At 40.9% G+C, this 16,632-nt stretch overlaps 1 protein-coding gene across 4 annotated transcripts; it reads right to left on the bottom strand.

Annotated features, from left to right (window-relative positions):
* Positions 1-2,234: 2,234 nt before the first annotated feature.
* LOC311150802 (uncharacterized protein) lies at positions 2,235-15,330 on the bottom strand. Of its 4 annotated transcripts, XM_084188333.1 has the most exons (19): positions 15,159-15,328; positions 13,651-14,806; positions 13,326-13,520; positions 11,699-12,188; positions 11,394-11,509; positions 11,195-11,220; positions 11,059-11,099; positions 6,158-6,290; positions 5,777-5,936; positions 5,349-5,469; positions 5,085-5,119; positions 4,700-4,763; positions 3,887-3,921; positions 3,569-3,632; positions 3,343-3,441; positions 3,229-3,242; positions 2,925-2,955; positions 2,715-2,787; positions 2,235-2,595 (listed from the first exon to the last, which is right to left on the bottom strand). In XM_084188333.1, the coding sequence occupies exons 1-18, from the start codon at positions 15,177-15,179 to the stop codon at positions 2,718-2,720; spliced, it is 2,871 nt and encodes a 956-aa protein (XP_084044459.1). In that variant the 5' UTR covers positions 15,180-15,328; the 3' UTR covers positions 2,235-2,595; positions 2,715-2,717. The 4 variants fall into 4 exon arrangements, with proteins under 4 accessions (XP_084044459.1, XP_084044458.1, XP_084044457.1 ...); XM_084188332.1 differs by lacking the exon at positions 3,229-3,242 and having other exon boundaries at positions 4,700-4,757; XM_084188331.1 differs by lacking the exon at positions 3,229-3,242 and having other exon boundaries at positions 15,159-15,327.
* Positions 15,331-16,632: the final 1,302 nt, after the last annotated feature.

The raw sequence follows: 16,632 nt of genomic DNA, 5'->3' as shown, positions 1-16,632 counted from the left end.
CCGCCTCCTACAAGACCCTCCCCCTACCCGCTATAGCCGGACACTACCCCAGCCCTGTCAGAAACAACACTGGCCACTGTCTAACCAACCAGGTTTTTTTTCCTTTATATCTTCAACTGGCTGACAGCAGCTGCCTTAAATCATCTTTAAAATTCAGTACAGCCATTGTTACTATTACATGGATTGGATACATTGTGAGAAGTGAAGTCACTGTTGGTTTCATCTGTCAGTTTTTGCAACAGGGTAACAATCATGTTTCCATTTGAACAGCGGTGCCCTCTACTGAAAAAAGTATGCTATTGCACTGTTATAGACTAGAAATATTACAATTTATTTGATGCTTTACAGAAACGTGATACATTGGATATCAAAAACAGAAAACCGATATTTTCAACAAACTGCAACCAGACCAAAACAAGTGTGAAGAGCCAAAAAATTATTATACACACTCTTGACCAAGGCATTGTACACAAAACAATGTACCGTTTCACCATTGTGTTACAGAAAGTGCAGACTTGAGTACCTACCTCATCGTTTCCCATTCAGTAGAGTCAAAATGATCAATGAACAGAAACAGTGCATCATTTACTGTGTTCATAGTCAAAAGCAACAAGAAAAACAAAAACAATTGATCTAAGCAGCCTTGTATAACAGTACACATGCCATGGATAAAGCATTAAGCAACCATACAACAACAACTATCAAAACAAATGTGATCGAGAGAAATAAAGGCATCAGGTCAAACATACTTCAATAACAATAACTGCACAAAAAGGACACAAACATCCCCCCAACATGAGAAAGGAAGCCCATCAAAAGCAACATGGTGGAACATACTGGAAAAACCCTGGAGGCTGCTTGATCTTCAGGGCTCAGTTTTCAAAAGTTATCTGATCGGATTTCAGCAATTGAATAGGATTAAAGGCATCCCCATTCAAGTAAATAATACGGGCAGTTCTATTCATTATATTTCTATGCTTATAATCGTACCCGATGAGAACTTTTGAAAAACTGGGCCCAGATCTAGTGGCAGATCTGATCTATATACTACTGTTCAAAAGTTTGGGGTCAAATGTCCTTGTTTTCGAAAGAAAAGCATTTTTTTTGTCCATTAAAATAACATCAAATTGATCAGAAATACAGTGTAGACATTGTTAATGTTGTAAATGGCTATTGTAGCTGGAAACGGCTGATTTTTAATGTAATATCTACATAGGCGTACAGAGGCCCATTATCAGCAACCATCAGTCCTGTGTTCCAATGGCACGTTGTGTTTGCTAATCCAAGTTTATCATTTTAAAGGCTAATTGATCATTAGAAAACCCTTTTGCAATTATGTTAGCACAGCTGAAAACTGTTGTGCTGATTAAAGAAGCAATAAAACTGGCCTTCTTGAGACTAGTTGAGTATCTGGAGCATCAGCAATTGTGGGTTCGATTACAGGCTCAAAATGGCCAGAAACAAATAACTTTCTTCTGAAACTCGTCAGTCTTTTCTTGTTCTGAGAAATGAAGGCTATTCCATGCGAGAGATTGCCAAGAAACTGAAGATCTCGTACAACGCTGTGTACTACTCCCTTAACAGAACAGTGCAAACTGGCTCTAACCAGAATAGAAAGAGGAGTGGGAGGCCCCGGTGCACAACTGAGCAAGAGGACAAATACATTAGTGTCTAGTTTGAGAAACAGGCACCTCACAGGTCCTCAACTGGCAGCTTCATTAAATAGTACCCGCAAAACACCAGTCTCAACGTCAACAGTGAAGAGGCGACTCCGGGATGCTGACCTTCTAGGCAGAGTTGCAAAGAAAAAGCCATATCTCAGACTGGCCAATAAAAAGAAAAGATTAAGATGGGCAGTCTGAGATAGACTGACGAGTTTCAGAAGAAAGTTATTTGTTTCTGGTCATTTTGAGCCTGTAATCGAACCCACAATTGCTGATGCTCCAGATACTCAACTAGTCTCAAGAAGACCAGTTTTATTGCTTCTTTAAATCAGCACAACAGTTTTCAGCTGTGCTAACATAATTGCAAAAGGGTTTTCTAATTATCAATTAGCCTTTAAAAAAATGATAAACTTGGATTAGCAAACACAACGTGCCATTGGAACACAGGACTGATGGTTGCTGATAATGGGCCTCTGTACGCCTATGTAGATATTACATTAAAAATCAGCAGTTTCTAGCTACAATAGCTATTTACAACATTAACAATGTCTACACTGTATTTCTGATCAATTTGATGTTATTTTAAAATGGACAAAAAAAGTGTCTAAGTGACCCCAAACTTTTGAACGGTAGATTATTATCAAATGACCATGGTTTATCTAGCTAGTGGTAAATATGAGTTTTATATATCTATAATGACTGTGGTTCATCTGGATCTAGTGGTAGATCTAGAGTCCATATATCTATAATGACAGAGGTTCATCTGGAGCTCATGGTGTATGTTCTCCAGGCCTGAGGCAGAGTGAGATGTGCGGGGTTGGTTTGTTGGTCAGCTGGCTGCCTGGCCTGCATCAGTACCGATCAGGTTACACAGCCAATCATGGGAGAAGAAGCTGTGTGTGCTCTACTTTAATTCTCTCGGACAATGAAGCTAGAGGTCAGAGAAATAATTGTTTAATGCTCTGAGAAGTTAGGACTAGTGTAGTTTTCCTGGCCATAATGATCTGACCACGGAAAACCCCTGGGCCATTAGTGTTAGTCTGTACTGACCTGTCACAGGAAATCTGCATATAGAACTGGAGGGGGAAGTAGTTCCAAATCTGCAAAAACCACTTCCTGGTCTCTGCCATAGAAAACAGGTACATACATTTAAGTCCAGTTAATAACATCATGCATTACGGTCCAAGCTAGACTACTACCTCAAGGGCTATCAAGACCAATGAGGATAATGAATGAAATATACACACTATCTTCACTTACGAGTATGGAGGCTCCACAACACATAGGAAGCCTGTAGATGGACATAAACATAAAACGGACATGAAAGTTACACAACTGTTGTCCTCACTATCTGCAGTAACAGATCAGGATGTAGACAGTACAGTGATGTGCTACATGTCTCAGTTCCGAGTTCCCTATGAAGTTGTTTCCATTAGAGTTGACATGAAGTCCCACAAACATTGGCTGGAGTGAGTTCACTTTTCAACCCCACCACAATCAGTGACAGTGACATGCGTGGTGATAGCAGACCCAGCCATAGAGAAGTCAGTATCCAACTACTTACTTGGAGCTTCAGCACTTCAGAAGACAAAGCGAAAGAAAGTTTTAAAATTAGAATAACGGACTGGAAAGATTGCATTGAGGATTTGTAATGCAATTTGTATATACTGTACTGTACTTTGTAGGGGTCGCCACTCGATCTTCTGTCGTGTCACTGATGCCAGCTTTTTTGTTCTGAAAGAAGATGGCTAACTTCTGAAGAGCCTCATGTCTGGTTCTGAAGAAAAGAGACAGAAACCATTAACTACTAAGTTAGGGCACTTTGTGATACATTTTGTGGTAGAAAAGGCTGTATAAATAACATTTGAATTTGGCATCACAGTAAAGACAAAGTAGAGCCTTACTGTGTGTGGGGGTCCTCTGTGCTGCCATCACTAAGGGTGTGGTGGGCACTAGCATGGCTGCAGACTGCCAGTGAGAGGGGACAGGAGAGAGGGAGGATGAAAGAGAAGAAAGAGAGTGAAGGGGTAGTAAAAGAGGGTGGAGAGGGTCATTTTAAGGTGGTCTTCGAAGGTGTGATTGAAATGGTCTGCCATAAGTATATGGGCAGTAGAATGAAGACCTGAGACAGCAGGTACACTATCTCTAATCCAGACATCTAAAACAAAAATCTAATCTATAACTTCAAAGATATGGAAATATACCATACAAATAATACTCACGCATATCAGGCATTGAGACAGTCCGATTGTGAACGCTAAAGAAGACATAAAAACACATTAAATTAAATATATCAGTCCTTCGCTCAGCTTTTCCTAGAAAAACAAACTTAAATTCTTTAATTTATATTTTTATACAGTACATTGCAATCTTCAAAAGTTTTTCATCCATTATCTATACAGAAATTCTGTGGAAATATGGTTGAGCTGAATCAAACGTGAACTGTAAAGCAGCTATTCTCAACTGGTGGGTGACGACCCAAAGTTTTGAAGGGGTCGCTGGAGTTTTTTTTAGTGTGTGAATTTTTTTGGGATTAAAAAAATACTAGTCTGAATTTAAATGACTAAAACCAGATAGAAAGTGATTAAATAATTTAATCTCTGAGAACTATTTCTTCAAATCACAGTATTGCCAATATAAAAGCTATTAGCAGCACTATTTAGTGGATTTGGTTGATTTTGTAGTCTTAAACAAGTGAGCTTACTAACATTCGTTATCAAGAATACAGCCAAAATGGAATTATTGACAATGAAAAAGGTGGAAATGTTGTTCCCTGGCCATTTAATTGCTACATTGACTATAAATATGGCATTCAATTGTTTTCCAGATTGCATTTTGACTAAATACAATTTTTATAAAAAATAAAAATCGCATGGCGAATATTGGATCGCGACAAAGACAACTTGGTTAAATTTGGGTCCCGAGGCAAAACCAATTAAGAACCACTGCTGTTAAGCACTTGACAACTAAAAAAGGGCTTTACAAATAAAATTGGGACCGCTTGACTGCTTCCCAGACAGTGTAGAAGGTCTCACCGGTTCTCCATGTAGGGGGACAGGGTCTCCTCGTCTAATGTCCACTCCTCATCGTCATCTGTGACTGAGAGAGAGAGTATGATAAGCTGCAAAACCACCATAGCCAATGGGAAGGTCTTTGGCACAACACACTGCAGGCCTGCTGCCTAAAACGCATGGAATTCCTTTACTATCATAAAACAACATTGACGATCATAAAGCCAACTGATAAAATAACTCTGGATTATATCTATCAGTTGTGCTTCTGCATAACTCCAATCCTCTGTAAGTGTAGGCTGATTTTTCAATGTGCCTCAGTCAGACGGAGTACTTTATCAATGTGTTCGTTGATTAGCAATCATGCAGTTTTTACACAGAACTGTCTGTAAGCATGTTGAGGACTTACAGCTGCTGTGTAGCATGGGATGATGATTAGATGATCTGTAAAATATAATGTAGAGAGATTAGGAAGGGCACGGAACCAAAGGGAGTGAGTAAATAAAATAATTTTTGGTAAAATAAAATATAAAAATACCCTGATTATGGCAACATGCTTAAATTCTTTCATTTTGCATTCCATTTTTTTCTTCTAAGAAAGGTGAATATTTCTCTGTACAACAAAATGGGTTTGGAATTGACGTAGAGTGCTGAACAATAGACTGTTGCGTACCTGCTCCCAACGCTGATGGTATCTACCTCGGTGCCTCCTCGGCCAGCAGCCTGAGCCTTCTTCCCTAGCTCCAGCATCTCTTTGATATTCAGCTCCACATTCATCACAGAGATATAGCCATCTGGAAAAGTGAACAATCACACAGGGAAAAACACAGCCACAACAGCAACAGATAGGCTTCAGTTATTCACTGCTCTAAGAATAATTTGGGCCACAGTTTAGCAAGAGTTTTTCCTGACCTGGGCCGTATTCAAAAAGTGTCTACTCTGATGATCTTAAGGGCAAAACTGATCCTAATGTTATATTAGCACTCCTTTTTAATTTATATAATATATTTTTTTATCAGCACTCCTACCTCGGAGACTCTTTCTGAATCCAGATCCCTAACCAACAATTTTGCAACAATAATACAACATTGACCGTCTCACATTTGTGGTTGCCGTCGCGGGCCAGCCATTTTCCTTTGGGGCAGTTGGTGGTTCGGATGATGCCAACCGTGTCACCACTCTTCACTGGCAGGTCGTTCTTACGCACCTTACTGGCCACTGTCACCCTGGCATGGTACATCGCTTCCTCCTGGCCCGTCACCTGAACACAGACATTACACAGTAACCACAGCCATAGTTTGGCAAACTTTGTTTGACGTGGAGTGTTTTGGAATGTTGACCTATGGGCAAATAAAGCTGGACCCCCAGAATACCAAAACAAGACTGACCTATGAGCCTGATACACATGACACAGCAACTTTTAAACTGCTAGCTAGTAAGATAATCTCTCATTAAGGCTACATGTCACAAGCTCCGACTGACTTTGAATTTTTTCTTCATTTCATTCTCCTTCTTCTCTTTCTCCTTTTGCTCTTTCTTCTCCTTCTCGAGGCGGTGCTTCTCTCTCTTCTTCTGGTCCTTGTCCTCATGGTTCTCAGGGCTCGGTTTTTCCTTACTGAGAACAAGATATCATTATTATAACTATCATAATTATTATACAGTTGAAGTCGGAAGTTTACATACACTTACACTCATTAAAACTCGTTTTTCAACCAATCCACACATTTCTTGTTAAACTATAGTTTTGGCAAGTCGTTTAGGACATCTACTTTGTGCATGACAAGTAATTTTTCCAACAATTGTTTACAGACAGATTATTTCACTGTATCACAATTCCAGTGGGTCAGAAGTTTACATACAATCAGTTGACTGTGCCTTTAAACAGCTTGGAAAATTCCAGAAAATGATGTCATGGTCAAGCTTCTGATAAATGATGTCAATTAGCCTTAGTCAATTGGAGGTGTACCTGTGGATGTATTTCAAGGCCTACTTTCAAATTCAGTGCCTCTTTGCTTGACATCATGGGAAAATCAAAAGAAATCAGCCAAGACCTCAGAAAAAAATGGTAGACCTCCACAAGTCTGGTTCATCCTTGGGAGCAATTTCCAAACGCCTGAAGGTACCACGTTCATCTGTACAAACAATAGTACGCAACTATAAATACCATGGGACCACGCAGCCGTCATTCCGCTCAGGAAGGAGATGCGTTCCTAGAGATGAACGTACTTTGGTGCAAAAAGTGCAAATCAATCCCAGAACAACAGCAAAGGACCTTGTGAAGATGCTGGAGCAAACAGGTACAAAAGTATCTATATCCACAGTAAAACGAGTCCTATATCGACATAACCTGAAAGGCAGCTCAGCAAGGAAGAAGCCACTGCTCCAAAACTGCCATAAAAAAAACAGACTACGGTTTGCAACTGCACATGGGGACAAAGATAGTACTTTTTGGAGAGATGTCCTCTGGTCTGATTAAACAAAAATTGAACTGTTTGGCCATAATGACCATCGTTATGTTTGGAGGAAAAGGGTGGAGCTTTGCAAGCCGAAGAACACCATCCCAACCCTGAAGCACGGGGGTGGCAGCATCATGCTGTGGGGGTGCTTTGCTGCAGGAGGGACTGGTGCACTTCACAAAATAGATGGCATCATGAGGAAGGAAAATTATGTGGATACAGTGGGGGAAAAAAGTATTTAGTCAGCCACCAATTGTGCAAGTTCTCCCACTTAAAAAGATGAGGCCTGTAATTTTCATCATAGATACACGTCAACTATGACAGACAAAATGAGAATTTTTTTTCTCCAGAAAATCACATTGTAGGATTTTTTATGAATTTATTTGCAAATTATGGTGGAAAATAAGTATTTGGTCAATAACAAAAGTTTATCAATACTTTGTTATATACCCTTTGTTGGCAATGACACAGGTCAAACGTTTTCTGTAAGTCTTCACAAGGTTTTCACACACTGTTGCTGGTATTTTGGCCCATTCCTCCATGCAGATCTCCTCTAGAGCAGTGATGTTTTGGGGCTGTCGCTGGGCAACACAGACTTTCAACTCCCTCCAAAGATTTTCTATGGGGTTGAGATCTGGAGACTGGCTAGGCCACTCCAGGACCTTGAAATGCTTCTTACGAAGCCACTCCTTCGTTGCCCGGGCGGTGTGTTTGGGATCATTGTCATGCTGAAAGACCCAGCCACGTTTCATCTTCAATGCCCTTGCTGATGGAAGGAGGTTTTCACTCAAAATCTCACGATACATGGCCCCATTCATTCTTTCCTTTACACAGATCAGTCGTCCTGGTCCCTTTGCAGAAAAACAGCCCCAAAGCATGATGTTTCCTCCCCCATGCTTCACAGTAGGTATGGTGTTCTTTGGATGCAACTCAGCATTCTTTGTCCTCCAAACACGACGAGTTGAGTTTTTACCAAAAAGTTCTATTTTGGTTTCATCTGACATTCTCCCAATCCTCTTCTGGATCATCCAAATGCACTCTAGCAAACTTCAGACGGGCCTGGACATGTACTGGCTTAAGCAGGGGGACACGTCTGGCACTGCAGGATTTGAGTCCCTGGCGGCGTAGTGTGTTACTGATGGTAGGCTATGTTACTTTGGTCCCAGCTCTCTGCAGGTCATTCACTAGGTCCCCCCGTGTGGTTCTGGGATTTTTGCTCACCGTTCTTGTGATCATTTTGACCCCACGGGGTGAGATCTTGCATGGAGCCCCAGATCGAGGGAGATTATCAGTGGTCTTGTATGTCTTCCATTTCCTAATAATTGCTCCCACAGTTGATTTCTTCAAACCAAGCTGCTTACCTATTGCAGATTCAGTCTTCCCAGCCTGGTGCAGGTCTACAATTTTGTTTCTGGTGTCCTTTGACAGCTCTTTGGTCTTGGCCATAGTGGAGTTTGGAGTGTGACTGTTTGAGGTTGTGGAAAGGTGTCTTTTATACTGATAACAAGTTCAAAAGGTGCCATTAATACAGGTAACGAGTGGAGGACAGATGAGCCTCTTAAAGAAGAAGTTACAGGTCTGTGAGAGCCAGATATCTTGCTTGTTTGTAGGTGACCAAATACTTATTTTCCACCATAATTTGCAAATAAATTCATTAAAAATCCTACAATGTGATTTTCTGGATTATTTTTTCTCATTTTGTCTGTCATAGTTGACGTGTACCTATGATGAAAATTACAGGCCTCTCTCATCTTTTTAAGTGGGAGAACTTGCACAATTGGTGGCTGACTAAATACTTTTTTCCCCCACTGTATATTGAAGCAACATCTCAAGACATCAGTCAGGAAGTTAAAGCTTGGTCGCAAATGGGTCTTCCAAATGGACAATGACCCCAAGCATACTTCCAAAGTTGTGGCAAAATGGCTTAAGGACAACAAAGTCAAGGTATTGGAGTGGCCATCACAAAGCCCTGACCTCAATCCTATAGAAAATTTGGGCAGAACTGAAAAAGCGTGTGTGAGCAAGGAGACCTACAAACCTGACTCAGTTACACCAGCTCTGTCAGGAGGAATGGGCCAAAATTCACCCAACTTATTGTGGGAAGCTTGTGGAAGGCTACCCGAAACGTTTGACCCAAGTTAAACAATTGAAAGGCAATGCTACCAAATACTAATTGAGTGTATGTAAACTTCTGACCCACTGGGAATGTGATGAAAGAAATACAAGCTGAAATAAATCACTCTCTACTATTATTCTGACATTTCACATTCTTAAAATAAAGTGGTGATCCTAAATGACCTAAGACAGGGAATCTTTACTAGGATTAAATGTCAGGAATTGTGAAAACCTGAGTTGAAATGTATTTGGCTAAGGTGTATGTAAACTTCCGACTTCAACTGTATAAACATGAATCTAACTGACAACATGCTATGAAGTGGAACCAAATATTAGAGGTATTGATGAATTTGATGATTCCCTTTCATTGAAGCAACAGTGAGAGATGAGATGACAAACATACCTGTGAACATGATGATGTACACTCCCCTCCATATGTATTTGGACAGTGAAGCCAACATTTTTAATGTGTCTCTATACTTTTTTTTTTAGATAAAATGTTATGAGGCGACAGTACAGAATGTCACCTTTTATTTGAGGGTGTTTTCATACATATCTGTTTTACCGTTTAGAAATTAAACCACTTTATGTACCCCCCCCCATTTGAAGGTGTCATAAGTATTTGTACAAATTCACTTATAATGGTATTAAAGTAGTCAAAGGTTTAGTATTTGGTCCAATATTCCTTCCACGCAATGACTACATCAAGCTTGTGACTCTACAAACTCGCTGATGCATTTTCAGTTTGTTTTGGGTTATGTTTTGCCCAATAGTAACTGAATGGTGATGATTGGAATAATTTTCTTTACAATTGAGTAGATAAGATGTTTCTGAACACTTCTAAATTAAGAAAAATCATCAATGAATCATGAATAATGTCTGATGCGTGAGAAGGTTACAGAGGCTACAACAAATCATGCTAACCATTACCAATAATAGGGGCGGTTAGTATTTTCTGGGGATTATGATCTTTGTGCCTCCATAACTTTCTCACTCAAAATTATTCACAACTCATTCATGATTATCCATAATCATGGTAGCATCCATATGAATGTAGAAGTATTCCGAAACATTTTCTATTCTTACTTATACTAAAAGTGACTACAACATGGCACTATAAATTATTCACCATTCAGTTCCTATTGGGTAAATCATAATCCAAAACACAACCAAAACAAACTGCAAATGCATCCAAGAAGTTTGTAGTCACAAGCTTGACATTGTGTGCTAGGAATGTGGGACCAAACTATACATTTTGACTACTTTTATACACTATAATTGAATTTCTCCAAATACTGATGACTTCTCCAAATGGGGGGGACTAGATACATAAAACGCTTTCATTTCTTAACAGTAAAACATATGTATGAAAATACCCTCAAACATTCTCAGCTTTAATCTAAAATGCTGGAGTATAGAGCCCAAAAAATAATAATATGTTGCTTCACTGTCCAAATACATATGGAGGGGATTGTATATCAGGGCTTGGCAACAGGCCCTCTAGTGATTTGGCCAAATCGACTCACTAGTGATTTGGTCCCCCAAAGTTAAGTAAACAAAAAAAAAGGAGAATATAAAAATCACCAGGAATTCAGCTAAAATTATTGTTAAGGAAATTTGTTCCCAAGTATACCCACAAATAAAAAGAGATGCGTCATTGTGTATCATTGTAACCAAGATATGAAATGATAATGTTATTTTCAAATACAATCTCTTTTTGGCCTTACTTGTGGTTAATTTGCCTGTGCAACAACTACAATGGCACCATAGACCATGTGTGAATAATTGGGCCATCTTTTAGAGCCGACATACCATGAATTCCGGGGCCATATGTGCATTCGAGGCTCCTCCTTCTTCAGATACAAACAGAGAATAATCATTTTTATACACAACAGCGCCAACCATTCAGTTACCAAAATAAACTCTGCAGTAAAATTGTGTCACTTACCGCTGGATGGGGGTCCCCATATGGATCTAGTAGAGAATTTTAAAAACATAACGTTTGGGACAAATCATAAACACACCCTCTTTGAATTAGAGTAGGCTTTGACAAAGCTAAATAGCTCATCCAAAAATGGCTGAACGTTATAGATACTGGTATAATAATATGGGCTCTCAATGAAATAAGTGAAACATTAGTGTCTTACTCTTTGGTGGGCCTTTGCGTTTGCGTGAGTTTTGACTGACAGTGAACTTGTTGGTGTTTTCAACAACTTCATACACATTGTCACAGGTTTCATAATAGTTCTCCTGTTGACAGACACTAGAAGAGAGGAAATTTCAAAGGTTAGATGTAAAGAGGAATAACAGACTTCCCAGAGCTAAACTTTTCGCAAATAGGTTCACTATACCAAATACTCAGTAGTTTCTGTCCCCACACAATCCCTGGTGAGGCAATTCAGCAGACTACAGTATTTAGCAAAAATAAGATTATAGTTTTCAAGCAGTTTACCTTGACTTCGGTCGAATTTCCTCATTCAGGACTGAAGCAGAGTCATGGTCAGTGTCCTCTGTGAATGAGGGTTCAACAGGCACCATTTCAGCAGATAGCTCAGCAACAGCTTGAGGTTTTAGAACTGAAGCTGGAAACTCCCGTATTTGATCCAAGAACTCTGAAAGAACTAGATCATGAAGACTGCTGAGGGTCAGGGCTCGATGGTCAAAGCTGGGAATTTCTGGAGGCTCACACGATGGTAACTCACATTCAGGGGATAGAAAATCTGGAACCCCTAAGTCTAGATCTACTGGAGGTTCAGGGGTTCCAAATTCTGTAGCCTCTAGTTCTAGAGCTGCGATGTCAAATGCATTGCCTTCTGCAGTTTCCAGTTCTGAATTCAACTCAAAGTCTGGAAACTCTGGAGCAACCAGTTCAGGATTGGCAATGGATGGAGGCTCAGAGTGTGGATCCTCACATGGCTCAGGTTCAACCGCTGGAGTCAACTCTGCAAGCAAAACAACAAAACATACATTTGACTTGAGCTCAATGAACAGCATAGATTTGCAAAAATCTCTGAAGCTGGAGACACTTATCTCCCTCACTAACTTTAAGCATCAGTTGTCAGAGCACCTTACCGATCACTGCACCTGTACACAGCCCATCTGAAATTAGCCCGCCCAACTACCTCATCCCTATATTGTTATTTATTTTGCTCATTTGTACCCCAGTATCTCTATTTGCACATCATCTCTTGCACATCTATCATTCCAGTGTTAATACTAATTGTAATTATTTTGCACTATAGCCTATTTATTGCCTTACCTCCATAACTTGCTACATTTGCACACACTGTATATATATTTATTTCTGTTGTATTTTTGACTTTGTTTTGTTTTACCCCATATGTAACTCTGTGTTGTTGTTTTTATCGCACTGCTTTGCTTTATCTTGGCAAGGTCGCAGTTGTAAATGAGAACTTGTTCTCAACTGGTTTACCTGGTTAAATAAAGGTGAAATAAAAAATAAAATAAAAATCCAGGCTCTGTCGTAGCCGGCCGTGACCGGGAGACCCATGGGGCGGCGCACAATTGGCCCAGCGTCGTCCAGGGTAGGGGTGGGAATGGCCGGATGTAGCTCAGTTGGTAGAGCAAGGCGTTTGCAACGCCAGGGTTGTGGGTTCGATTCCCATGGGGGGCCAGTATGAAAAAAATAATGTATGCACTCACTAACTAAGTCGCTCTGGATAAGAGCGTCTGCTAAATGACTAAAATGTAAATGTAAATCAAATTATCTTCTAAGTAAATTGCATTACATCAATATACATTCTTTAAGTTGACACCTCACTTTATTTGCCATGGACATTATGCAAAGTTTGGTAACAGAATGACCGTTTTTACTGTACTTGTACTGTGCCGTCATACGGTTACCATCTTTACATCTGTACGGTTCTTCAAGTAAATGTGTTTTTGTAAAATGTTGTTTGGAAATTGTTAAGAAGTCCTTGTGCATAGAGTTGTATGCTTTGTTTAACTTTGCAATCATTGTTTTTTGTTTAGACATATTTTAAAGTGAAAAATCTGAGTCTGTGTCACTTACTGTAGAATTTACCACAACTAAATGGTCGAAACAGAACTGAAAGTACCTCTGTGATGTTCTGTGGTTGGGTGGTAACATCTGAGATCTACCCATGGAGGTCTTGGAGGTTTCATCGGCAAGGGTCCCAGAGACCCCCGGTCAGGTAGAGGTTTCCTGAGTGGACGAGGAAGTCCATCAGGTCTTACAAGCAGAAGACCTGCCCTATCCCGGCCAAACGGTTTCTCTGAAGCAGTCTCTAGTCCTAAGAAAAAGAAGAGAGCAATTGTATCTCAACTATGCAATCATACCTCATTAACTCTAACAATATTGTAGCAGAACAGAACATGAGAATGACCACATCGCGAAATTGTTATGAATCTAAGATGGCTTACTGCAGGAAGAGCCATTCATCTTGAAGAATGGCTGAGCTGAAACACAAGCGAGGTGTGGGAGACAGACGGGCAAAGGAGCTGGAAGGTCATGTTCTGGGGCATGACTCTCATAATCTGTAGAGGGCAGATGAACTCCCTTGTCCGTAGTAGAGCTATGGTCTGGGTGATGATGAACTCCCTTGTCCGTAGTAGAGCTATGGTCTGGGTGATGATGAACTCCCTTGTCCGTAGTAGAGCTATGGTCTGGGTGATGATGAACTCCCTTGTCCGTAGTAGAGCTATGGTCTGGGTGATGATGGACTCCATTGGAACGCAGGCTCTTGGGTCTGGCATACACCAACAGGTGCTTAGGTGAGAACCGCTTCTTGCCTTTCTCCAACGTGCTGAAGAACTGGGTCGCACTAACCATAGAGGACGATTCTTCACCTGGGCCTTCTGACGGAGTGGTGATGGTGATGTCTGGCCTGGAGGTTGGGCACTCCGTGCTGGAATGTTCCACCTGGAGAGACAGCCCATCTTCAGCCTTATGCCTGTCCATCACAAGCCCTTCTACTGGAGCTCCTGAATGTCTGTTGGTGGTCACACCAGCATACGCAGGCTCTTCTGCAGGTTCACCACCAACCTTGGAGACTTTGGTTGACTTGAAGGGGTGGTGGAGCAGCAAACCCTTTTTTTTGCATTTTGTTAGAGGTGGGACCTCTTTATGAGCTTCTGCTCTTTGTTCCTTCAAAGGCAGGCCAGGCAGTACGAGAGGCATGTGGCGGTCTTTCAATGACTGCTTGGCTGTCGCTGTGCAGTCCGCTCCACCATTGTGGTGACCATTCTGGTGACTGTTCTGGTGTGGTGGTGGTGTTGGTGGTTTTGGTGGAATGGCCTGCAGTACAAGTGCAGGGAAGGAGACGGGCCGTTTGCCCCCGGACACCCTGGTCCCATCCCTGAAGATGACCCTGGGGACGACAGGCTTGTTCTCCACAGCCGAGTGGATGGAGCTCATCAAGGTGCTGCATCGCCCCCCAGGGACGGTGGGTGGGAGCCGTCTGGGCTTCTCAGCAATAGCAGGTCGGTGTTGCTCGCTGGCTTGAGCCTGAGCTAGAGCCAGGACTCTGGCTTCCTCCTGAAACTTGGCCCGCAGAGCTTTGACATTGATTGGTCCCTCCTAGGATCAATGAGATCACTATAGTGATTAGTGAACAATGCTTAAACGGGCTACAATTGTTTGAAAGTAATAATTGTTTCAACCTCAGCATATAACATTGTGTGCATTCAACTAATTATATGGATAACACAAGGATAATTATTATAAGGCACCTGTTGTTCATGGATGGTATAGCAGATAACATTACAACTCAGTTGCTTCATAGTCTACTAAAATACTGTGCAGACAGAAAACCAACTGCAATCAGTTTCTGATAAATCGCGAGTTGACTTTGCAGAGAAAAAATATAACATCCAACAGATATGCAAACAGATCAATAGGGGCAGCAATAGATCATCTCGAATTTCATTACCTGTTCCATTGTTTCTTTCATCAACTGACAATCAAATGTCGTTATTTTATGCAACTGGACACGTTTCAGTTCACTGTCTCATTATGTCGACGCAGCCGCCAAAATAGAACGCATTCTTTGATAAACTGATTTCTAAACTTTCTCTGAAGTTGCAAACAAATAGAGAGATACCGCGATAAACCTGCGCGGATGTGCCCATGACCTTATTGAATGATGTCACGTGTGCACACGAAGAACGTGTTATTTTCTTGAAACGTAGATTTTATCATATTTTTGTGTTCTATAGGGACCTGTGTTTTAATTAGTCGCAATGATATCTAGTGTATTGATTGTAGGATAACTGCCTATTATAGTTTATATTATAGGCTAAATACAAGGTTTAGTGCCATAACCAGTGCCATAGGACCTACCTGCCTCTGCAGAAGTCTGGGCCTTTATAGCCAATGATTGGAAGTATGGGTAACTGAATACTTGGAGTGTGTCAGAAAGTGGGCGTTGCAAAAGAAGTGGGTGGATCAATAGAGGGTGGACTCGTCACCCGCAGTCCCAGCGGGGCGGGTGAGTTTAGGGTTATGAAATATTGTGTGGATAAAGGGCGGGTTGAATAAAGAGAAAACAATACCTGTATCATTCTTGTGCAATTCATATCTATATTTATATCTACAGTACCAGTCAAAAGTTTGGACACACCTTATCATTCAAGGGTATTTCTTTATTTTTTGAATGTTCTACATTGTAGAATAATAGTGAAGACATCAAAACAATTAAATAACACATATGAAATCATGTAGTAACCAAAAAAGTGTTAAACAAATCAAAATATATTCTCTATTTGAGATTCTTCAAAGTAGCCACCATTTGCCTTGATGACAGCTTTGCACACTCTTGGCATTCTCTCAACCAGCTTCACCTGGAATGCTTTTTCCAACAGTCTTGAAGGAGTTCCCACATATGCTGAGCACTTGTTGGCTGCTTTTCCTTCACTCTGCGGTCCAACTCATCCCAAACCATCTCAATTGGATTGAGGTCGGGTGATTGTGGAGGCCAGATCATCTGATGCAGCACTCCATCACTCTCCTTCTTGGTCAAATAGCCATTACACAGCCTGGAGGTGTGTTGGGTCATTGTCCTATTGAAAAACAAATGATAGTCCCACTAAGCGCAAACCAGATGGGATGGCGTATCGCTGCAGAATGCTGTGGTAGCCATGCTAGTTCAGTGTGCCTTGAATTCTAAATAAATCACAGACAGTGTCACCAGTAAAGCACCCCCACATTAACTTATCCTCTGCAGCAGAGGTAACTCTGGGTCTTCCTATCCTGTGGCGGTCCTCATGAGAGCCAGTTTCATCATAGCGCTTGATGGTTTTTGCGACTGCAATTGAAGAAACTTTCAAAGTTCTTAAAATTTTCCGGATTGACTGACCTTCATGTCTTAAAGTAATGATGGACTGCCGTTTCTCTTTGCTTATTTG

The sequence above is a fragment of the Coregonus lavaretus genome (assembly GCF_964263955.1).
Source record: "Coregonus lavaretus genome assembly, chromosome: 23".
NCBI classification, from domain to species: domain Eukaryota; kingdom Metazoa; phylum Chordata; class Actinopteri; order Salmoniformes; family Salmonidae; genus Coregonus; species Coregonus lavaretus.
This window is presented reverse-complemented; position numbering and strand designations above follow the sequence as displayed.

What these genes read in the sequence shown, in the direction of transcription:
- LOC311150802 (XM_084188331.1), bottom strand. Translation starts at nt 15,179, where the DNA reads ATGAAAGAAACAATGGAACAG. An exon ending in ATATGGCCCCGGAATTCATG is followed by an intron (nt 6,291 to 11,058) that starts GTATGTCGGCTC and finishes TCTTGTTCTCAG; the next exon opens with TAAGGAAAAACCGAGCCCTG. An exon ending in TCCCCCTACATGGAGAACCG is followed by an intron (nt 3,922 to 4,699) that starts GTGAGACCTTCT and finishes TGTCTTCTTTAG; the next exon opens with CGTTCACAATCGGACTGTCT.